The 9,561-nt window shown below is 33.9% G+C and overlaps 2 protein-coding genes across 2 annotated transcripts; one reads left to right on the top strand and one right to left on the bottom strand.

Moving 5' to 3' along the window:
- Positions 1-551: 551 nt before the first annotated feature.
- On the top strand, positions 552-2,696 carry LOC139899303 (uncharacterized). The gene is made up of 3 exons (XM_071882130.1): positions 552-694; positions 1,519-1,664; positions 2,104-2,696. Exons 2-3 carry the CDS (start codon positions 1,529-1,531, stop codon positions 2,484-2,486), a joined length of 519 nt encoding a protein of 172 aa, XP_071738231.1. The 5' UTR covers positions 552-694; positions 1,519-1,528; the 3' UTR covers positions 2,487-2,696.
- A 1,067-nt stretch (positions 2,697-3,763) lies between these two features.
- LOC139899302 (homocysteine S-methyltransferase 2-like) lies at positions 3,764-6,811 on the bottom strand. Its single transcript, XM_071882129.1, has 7 exons — positions 6,538-6,811; positions 5,588-5,644; positions 5,274-5,503; positions 4,854-4,983; positions 4,433-4,636; positions 4,255-4,326; positions 3,764-4,115 (listed from the first exon to the last, which is right to left on the bottom strand). Exons 1-7 carry the CDS (start codon positions 6,712-6,714, stop codon positions 3,963-3,965), a joined length of 1,023 nt encoding a protein of 340 aa, XP_071738230.1. The 5' UTR covers positions 6,715-6,811; the 3' UTR covers positions 3,764-3,962.
- Positions 6,812-9,561: the final 2,750 nt, after the last annotated feature.

The raw sequence follows: 9,561 nt of genomic DNA, 5'->3' as shown, positions 1-9,561 counted from the left end.
GTAAGCTCTGATTGTATGTAGGGTCACGAAATACTGATCATCAAATCTGCATAATTATGTATTCTGTCAGATCTTTATGATCTATTTATATATATTTATATTTTTTCGTCAAAAAAAAAGATAAATAAATTGTAATTATGACATTAAAATTTCAATAAATGCTACATTTTTGTTATTTTTGATTTGTTATTATTACTTTTTTTATATTATCTTTTTATTTTTTAATAAGGTTCCGGAACTACGTGTTAAGTAAAAATGAGCAATAACTAAATTTAACTAACGGTCATTAAATGAACTTGACAATATTACTTTCATTGCTTTTTTTTTTAACTCATAATTTTTTGGGCAAAAATTGAACATATGATCCTTTTCGATAATTAACAAAACCCATATTAATTTTATAAACTGTGTTTCGTTACTCGAAAGATAGTTTTTTTCTGTTATTCAAACCGTAACTTATTATATTATGTTTTCGGGTCGTTTTCCGTCTTTATTTTTTTGATGGTTTGTATTTTGTAATATAGTCAAGTCAGCTCATTTGCACGAAGATTTTATTATTATTATCCGTACCAGGAAATAAAGTCGACGCAACCTGATACAATTGTCAATTTTCATCGGACCGATTAGTCCTCTAAATTCCGGTGACCGACGACAGGCTTAACTACAAGCCCTTACTTCCGTCTATCTGATCCCTGTAAGCATATTTATATCCTCCTTATGTTTTACTGATTGTAGGAACTAGGCCCATTGAAATAACCAGTCGTGAAAGAAACCCTAATCTACTCTCAATTGAAAATTGGGTCCGCCACTGAAAATTTGTTAAAATCATACACGTTACTTCATGCTAAATGAGTAAGTTTACACGTTGATTATTGTTATAGACATCTACAACTGTATTATATGGTAGTTACTGAGTTACTGGTCGGATAATAGAGTATGATATTACAGAGATTGCAGTGATGAGCAAATTGTCATTTGATAGAAGTCTGAGATAGCTTCACAATATCTGATTGTTTGAACCTGAAAAATTATAAATGAGTAGTGTGTCGAATTCCATGAAACTGCAATGGATTAGCAAATGTGATTGGTTTCACACATAGTTAAAGGTTCTATATGGGGTTCATAAATTCATAGTCATATACAAGTATAATATTAATATTAATATACGTTACTAAAACTCGGTCTTCAGATAATAATGTTCAGACTTCAGACATAAAAACTGTAGATTGTATCTCACCTGTACACTGTGAATCACCAATGAATCTGGAAACGGGATTTAATACGTATTTAGCATATAGATGGGTATGAAAGCCTGATAGATAAATTTTTACTGTATTCATCCTCACTTTCATATAAAATTTTGAAAGTTTATATTGGTGACTAAGAAAGCCTGAACAAGTTTGACAAGATGAGTGTTTGAGAACGAGTTGTTTGAGCTTAATGATAATCATTATTTGTCTGTTTGAATTAGCAAATTAGTAATGATGGAAATGTTCATGAGTATCGTATGTCTTACAGCTAATAAATCATGAAAAGAACAATGCCATGGAGTGATGATGATTCATCTGATGAGTCTTCAAGTGCTAATTCCGATGCTTCCGATAATGATCAAATTCCAAAGAATGACAAAAAGATCAGCTCTGGTAAATCTTCCAAATCTAAAGGTAAAGCATACTTTTAACCATTTCCGGGTCCCTCTAAAGCTTCATAATAACTTCATTTACTATTGCATGTATACCACTATAATGGAATTATTCTGTGTTTCGGTGTTTAACTCTCTAAAAATTACAGAAAAGGTGGTAATTTCGGCCCATTTACTTTCAAATGGGTTAAGTATGTTATCTCTGATGGGTTAACCAAGCTAAAAGTCAAAACCAAAGTGTACATTTCACACACAAATATATATATTTTTTTTTGTTAAATAATAGATTAATATTGTAATGATGTAGTTTTTGTAATCGCATTTGACATTAAATATTAATTATATATAGAAAAGTCCTTGTCAACTCAAACCCGCCGACACTTAAATATTATTCATTTAAATAATAAATTTACAAGAGATTTTCCACGTCTGACTTGACTCTTTGACTTGCATTCATGCAGTTGAATCTGCAAAGAGGAAGAGTAAAGGTATTGACTTTGCAGCATTAAGTCAACACGGCTATAAAGGCGGACTATCTGTTTTAAAAGTCCCACCACCAAAAGAAGACGACAAGGACCGTGATTGGTCTTGGTCTACAGGCAAGGAAACCCGTGGAGCAAACGAACCTGAAGAAAGTTACCAAGAACGTCAAAAAACAAGAGCCGCATTACTTGAAGGAGAACAGTTGACACATGCTCGAACGCAGAGAGAGAAAAACCTTTCTTTTGCACAAAAGGAAAAAAGGAAAAGAGATATGGGGCAAGCTAGTAGGGGAAAAAGCTATGTTGAAGAAGAGAAGAGATTGTTGAGGGAAAATGGTGTTTACTCGGGTTTTGATGCTTGATTTTACCAATTTTGTGTGGTTTGTAGACTCTTTGAGTTCTTGAAATATGCTATTAGCTATAGGCTTCTTGTCTTGTAATAGCATGTTCGTTGTAATTTCTGAACTTGTGAAAATTACAGCTCATGATGCTTTTGCATCTTTCGTAGTATCGTAGTATTGCCGTTCTTAGGGACCTCCAAACCTAGGATCAGATGTGGTATAGACAAAAAGTTGAACCTAAACTGGATCTTCTTATGCATTACCATTCGGTTTAGTTTGCATTTGGTACACAAAATGGATACAGTACACGTCTACTGATTTCGTAACAGTTAACGAACAAGACATAATTACACGGATAGTCCTTGTGATGTACACTAACTTGCGGATATAGTATCAAAACTTTTTTTTGCATGTGTAGTCCCCGTGGTTTATAATTTTTGCGTGTATAGTCTCTTTATCTGACGATCGTTAAATTTTTTCGTCAAACCCCATCACATACTATGCACATGTGTGTAAATCATCTTTTAATCTTTTGTTTGAGGTTTAAAATGAGATGGGAAAAGGTGGGTAGATGTGAACGTTTTGTTTCAAAATTATAGTACTCCTTAAAACTTCAGTTCAGACAAAAATAGAAAAAATGTCATGTGAATCTTAGTTATCTTGGGTATAATTTTATAGATATTGGTGCTTTAGGTGATTTAATAAAGGAACTTTGAAGAATTCTATGAGGTTTGATTAGGGTTTGTGAACCATTGGTGAAGAAAAACATAAAAGATGAAAGTACCCTTAGCCTGGCAAATAACTTTATAACTGGATTTAATTAACGGAGAAATTTAACGATGTCAGAAGGGGACTATTAACGCAAAAATTGAAAACCATGAGGCCTACTGGTGAAAAAAGAAAAGTTCAGGGACTATATTCGCAAATTCGGACAAATAACAGGTACTATCCGCATATTTATGTCAACGAACAATGATACTAATCGGTCATGTACCCAGTAAACTGATGGATATTTAGATTTTGTACAATAGGAACTGTAGAGTGTGTACACTATGAACTTCGATTTAAGATGCAAATGGAAATGGATGGAAATGTTTCTTAGAAATCGAGTGATATACAACCTCTTGCGCATATAAGAGCACTCTGGTTCGCTTAACTTCATTGAAATACTGAACATTTGAACATGACCGAATCGAACCGCATTGTGTGATTAACCTATGATCTCGGTCCGATAATTCTTTTTAACAGCTGACATCTCGAATGTTTATAATTATAGAGTAACATATAATAACCAAACGTGACATAATAAAGTAGTTGTAGTATTAATGACTTTAGATCATTCGTTTACAACGGAAAGTACATTTGTAACAAAGCCACAGTGGCTTACTAGAAAGCTGCTTGCTCATATTGAAGTTACAAGTGAATACCTCATTACCTTTCTTCGATTACTATAATATAATCCGGACATAATTTTTTGAAGCTCTTTATTTGTGGTGATTATGGCATGGAAGATCTGTTTGGGAGAGTTCTACAGATAGCCCTGATTGTATTTGGAGTGGTTCTGCAACAACCACCTACGAGCGATGCTCCTATCTCGCACCATGTATTCACGTACGAAACAAAGTCCACATCTGCGACTCCAGTGTTTTTCTGGAACAAAACATATCAATGTATACAATTCATATGATACATTCATTATTAGTATTACTAATAATTCATAGTTCTATTAGAGTAAAGTTTCAATTCATTACATTCAAAAGACTATTAATGGAAAAGAGAAAGTACTTACCACCCACTGCTTTATTTCAGCATCATAAGTTTCACCACTATTTGGATATATGAGTATCGGTTTAGTTGTCACCTGAAAGATACGTTCGAATAGATCACTATGGTGTATAGATATAAGTTATATAAGTATTTAGTCTTATCATTAAAGAAACTGAAGCAGAGAAAGATTAGACAAATACCTTTTTTATGGACTGAATTAAACCACTGATAAATCTAGGAGGTGTACAGTTGATTCCTACAGCAACAACTTTTGGGCATGAATCGGCAATTTTAGCACATTCAGTCAAGGAATCACCACTGACAACATTTACACCGTCTTTAGAGTTAAAAGAAAACCACGCGGGAATGTTTATTATGCCTTCTTCGAGAAGCTCAGCATAAGCCTGTTTAAGTACTTATATAGTATCAATAACAATCTTCAACTATAGATAGTAATAACACACGTGCAGATATATCATACAAGAACACTTAAAAAGTTTGAGTGTTGTTAGTATTCCTCTATTTCAGAAGCGTCTATACAAAATCCTAACCGTACCGATTCTCCCTAATTTCACCATAAAAAAAAATATGTATAAAAAATACAAAGATAATTTTCTATACCTGTGCTTCAAGCTTGTTTGGCACTGTTTCAAATGCGATTAGGTCAGCACCTGATTCAGCTAAAACTTGAACTCTTCTTCGATGAAAACTTTTCAAGAACTCCAGATTCATTGCGTCACCATAGTCCCCACTATAAGATGATAGACAATTGTTGAGCATAAACACAATCAAACACATGTAATTGCACCTTAATAAAACTAACAGGAGTCGATCATCTTTAAATTGACATACTTGTTCTGTAATCTGTATGATGATTTTTACCAACGAATAGTTGTGAACTTCTTTTAAAAATCATGATCATGATGATGATGATAAAACAAGGAATATAATTTCAAAATAATACATATTAAGATCATCATAAATATTCGAATGACAGAAAAATTTCATGTGAAGTAGAGTTAAATTATAACCTAATATTACCTATATTCGGAACCATCAGCCAGATAAGCCCCGTAGCTACCAACTGAAGCAGCAACTAAAATGGGCCGGTGCTTGAGTATTCTACCATCACTAGTAAAAACAGTAGAAGATTCATGACATCTTTCATAATATACATCTCGTGCCTCACGAGCAATATCTACACTTTTTTTAAGCATCGCCTCACCTTCTTCCTTAGAGAAGCCTTTAGCTTCGAACCCTTGAATTGTTGCCTGTACAAATACCATAAAATTGGGAATAATGAATAAGTGAGATAGACAAAGAAAAATAGATACCAACAAGAACGCCTTAATTACCTGATAAGATGCTGTGATTATTATATCTGCACCAGCTTCAAGATAATCAAGGTGTACCTGCAAGATGAGACAAATGAATACACTATTAAGAATAACAGATTAAGTAGGACCGCCTTTATGAATACAATTAAAAAAATTCACGATAAGTTTCTTAGAACACTAAGGTGGTCTACTTATAATGCAATGATAGTAACGTATTTTATAATACTGGAATAATAGAAAAAGATCACTTGCTTCAAACTGCATATCATACAAATAGGATCACTATGATAAATAGTTCCAGAAATGGTCCTGAGGAAAGTTGCATCTGGGCTAAATCTGTGGGCTTAGAGCAATGCTGACAATACACAAGATCTTCTTATCCATACACTTAAGGCAAATATTACCTACCTACCTACCTACCTACATACTTCTTTGTGCTTTTATGGCAATTTCTTATACAATCTCCCTTAGAAGTGTTATGCTAAAACGGCACGCTTTTAACATTTTAGAAAAGTATTCAACAAAATCATAAGTTATCAACTAATCTGAATTGTATAAGCTATATATTTCAATTCGGGATATAGCTATTGGTGTTCAAAATAAGAGTATTTGATGCGAAAATTTGCAGTTAAAAAAAAATTAATAATTAATAACAGTATAACACCAATACACATTTAACACTTATGTAGTTGCTAATTAGCAACTTAATTAGTAAGTAGATATAAATCAGCTCAAAACTAAACAAAAAAACTTATATAATCCATAATAATTTATAACTATTCACAGCCATAGAGAACAGAATCATCAGAACCTCTTTGATTCACGAGGCTCATTTATTTATCTATATTAATTAATGTTAATAAATAATCTTTTTAAAAATATGAAATCCAACAGTAGTTTAGCACCGTGTAACAGATAAATAAATATAAATATAAACATATACGCATTAAAAATACGTATATATATACCTGGCGAACAAGGTTAGTAGAAGTAAGGAGACACGTGGCACTCCAGAGAGGATCATTAAGGTCAGCACCGTGTCGTTCAAGCTCCGTCGCAAATCCTCCGTCGATAACGGCAACGCCACCGGATTTACGGAGGAAATCAGACATCAAAGTATCGACGGTGCCGCTACTAGCTCCCATTGTTCCAATATTTACCTAATTGAATATGTGTATTATATATCTCCGACGAAACTTCAATTTCCGGTAGTCGGCAGTGGGAAGTAAGTCGGTGATCCGGTGAAATGGAAAAACAGGTAGTGTGTGTATATATAGGAAGGGGCTGAAACTCGGTCATCAGCTCTTAAACTGTATTTTTGACAAAAATACCCCGTAATAATAAGAAATGTTAAAATCAGCCCCTATAACTTTGCTGTAAAACAATTGAGTAGCTCATTTTTTTTTTTTTAGAACGGTAACTTTGACATCGAATCTTCTCATTTGCCACCTCCATACTCGTTAGGAAGAAACTCCTCGCATTCATCACGCAAAGCGTACCCGAAATGCTATAGGTTAACTGTTTGGCACGCACAGAGTGAAGGATACCACAGTCACAACCTTGGAGAAAACTCCCCCTCCAACCCTAGAATTTGAACCTGCACCAATTTTTTTAAGGATACGGACTCTGATGCAACTGATATTTTTTATCACTCAACCAATAATTCGGTGGTTTAAGTAGCTCAATTAATTTTGTGTGATTGTATCGAGTTCTACGTATAAACATGTTGTTTATTTCAAGTTGATTACGTCTCAATGTTTTTTTATGTATACGGTTTATTTTGTTCAGATTATTCAGGAGAGCGAGTATTTTTACTCTGATGCACACAGCGTAACCGGATTTATTAGTGACTGTTTCAACCTCTTTTATGACTACTAGAAGTTTAAAATATGAGACTTCTTGTGAGGGTTTCAAGTCCAACTAAGCTCTTAATGATGGTTCATTACGTCTGAATGTCAAATAATTATTCACTGTATTTAAAAATGGATAAAGATAATGTTATATCTTATTTGGAAATACATAATTTAGGGTGATTAGGATGGCCACTTATAAGTTATTACAATCCGACTAAGACCACAAGTAATTGCTCCAAAAAAGCAAGCGAATATATACTCTCATCTTACCAAATCCACAAGCAATTGATGGATATTTTAGATTTCCAGAGGAATATTAGTTGTTTTTTTTCTTTTCTTTACAATGAGCTAAAAAAATTTACTTGTGAGTGTCCGTTTCATCACGGCTTCTTAAATCCGTTGCATCTTGCTCGCAAACACGTGTATGGGTAAACAAAATTTTGAACAATAAAATTTTTAGTAACAAAAACTCTTTACCCAAGAGCTAGAAGAGGAGATTACTACTTAAAAGATCAAGAGTTCCAACAGCTAAATCACAACCTCTAAACATAAGCAATAAAGACTAAAATAACCGATACAGAGTAATAAATTGGCATTCAGCGAGAGCAATATATTCCATTGTGAAATCACATGACTCAAACATTGAGTTGTAGCTCAACTGATAGTGGTCTGCCTCTCTTAGCGAGAGGTCAGGAGTTCGACTCTGCTGGACTGCAACATTGCACTCAATGTTATTCATGACCTGAAATATCCACCTATATCGCCTTTCGCTTAGTGCAGGGGCCGCGGGGAGAGGGGTTTTACCGGTCATGCCGGGGTTTAGTTTGAGTGCTAAATTTGGAAAGAAAAAAAAAGTGATTGATAGATTGTTTTAACTCCGACAATCGTGCAAATCCGAATCGGAATCTGAGAATTCACGAGGGAGTAAAACAATCCGTCGAATTGATCTATTCGATTAGATCGAATAAAGCAATAACTTGAAGCAATCGAACTCCGGTGATGACCGAAATTCGATGTGAATGTCTGTAGGTGGTTGAGTAGAGTAACGACGTGATGAATTATTTTATGTTAACAATCTTATTCTTGTTATTTTTCCTTTTTACTTTGTTTATTTTATGTATTTGTAGATAACTATCAAGTTGGATGATCTTGGATGGCTGGTGATAAATCTAAAGAAACTTGAGGACTGGAATGGAACATATGGAATTACTTGGTGCTCAAGGATTGTAGCTGACCATTCAAGAGGGACTAAACTTGTCATTCTTAATTTATATATATAGCATTGTTTTTAGGGTTGCAGATGATCGATTCATTCATTCGTTCTATTGTTTTCTGTGTTTTTGCTTTCTCTCGACTAGCGGTGTGATCATCAGTTATGATCTTGTAATTTTGGTTTCTAGTTTGATTGAATCTTAACAATCTTCTTCTTATTAAGAAGATTGCAATTTCTGTATTGTTTTTGGGTGATTCGATTGAAGTACAAATCACTGTTATTGTGATTTGATTATTCTAGTGTTTGATTCGTGTTACTTTTCATGGTATCAGAGAGGATCGATCTCTGATTGATTACTGGTGTTTCGATCAACTGATTGTTGACTGATTTGTGGTGTTCTTCTGAAACCCTGATTTTGGAAAATTGTGGTTAGGGTTTGTTCTTCTTGTTCGATTCTAAAGATTTGGTTATTGATTGTCTTCCGCTGCTTCTTCTTCATTGCTTCTCTGCGTTTCTTCGTCAGATTAGAGTTTTCACTCTAATAGGGGAGTCTCGTGTTTATTCGTGTTTTATATTACCCTGACCAGATCTCTACGCTCAACTCTTGATCTAGATCATAGAGATCTATGAATACCTGATCAAGCGTAGATTGATCTAGACCAATTTAACTTAACTGTAAATCATCTTTACGGGTTGCCTGACTAGTAGCCAGTCGATTGGGGGTTTGTTTGTTTTCCTTACAGGTGTCTGAACCGTGGATTTGTTGCAGTTTATGTGCTATTTGTTTTCTTTTTATGATTTCTTTTGTGTTTTACTTGTTTTTTGATTTCTTGATTACTTGTTTGTTTTGTTATTTCTGTGTTTATTAACATGGCTGGTGATGATGATGATGTTAGTAGTTCTGTTACTTTAGTGAATAAGTTAGA

Source organism: Rutidosis leptorrhynchoides, chromosome 3 (assembly GCF_046630445.1).
Source record: "Rutidosis leptorrhynchoides isolate AG116_Rl617_1_P2 chromosome 3, CSIRO_AGI_Rlap_v1, whole genome shotgun sequence".
NCBI lineage: Eukaryota > Viridiplantae > Streptophyta > Magnoliopsida > Asterales > Asteraceae > Rutidosis > Rutidosis leptorrhynchoides.
The sequence above is the reverse complement of the archived record's forward strand: the minus strand, read 5'-3'. Positions and strand labels throughout refer to the sequence as shown.

What these genes read in the sequence shown, in the direction of transcription:
- LOC139899303 (XM_071882130.1), top strand. Translation starts at nt 1,529, where the DNA reads ATGAAAAGAACAATGCCATGGAGTGATGATGATTCATCTGATGAGTCT. An exon ending in TAAATCTTCCAAATCTAAAG is followed by an intron (nt 1,665 to 2,103) that starts GTAAAGCATACT and finishes GCATTCATGCAG; the next exon opens with TTGAATCTGCAAAGAGGAAG.
- LOC139899302 (XM_071882129.1), bottom strand. Translation starts at nt 6,714, where the DNA reads ATGGGAGCTAGTAGCGGCACCGTCGATACTTTGATGTCTGATTTCCTC. An exon ending in TAATCACAGCATCTTATCAG is followed by an intron (nt 5,504 to 5,587) that starts GTAATTAAGGCG and finishes GTATTTGTACAG; the next exon opens with GCAACAATTCAAGGGTTCGA. An exon ending in TAATTCAGTCCATAAAAAAG is followed by an intron (nt 4,327 to 4,432) that starts GTATTTGTCTAA and finishes CGTATCTTTCAG; the next exon opens with GTGACAACTAAACCGATACT.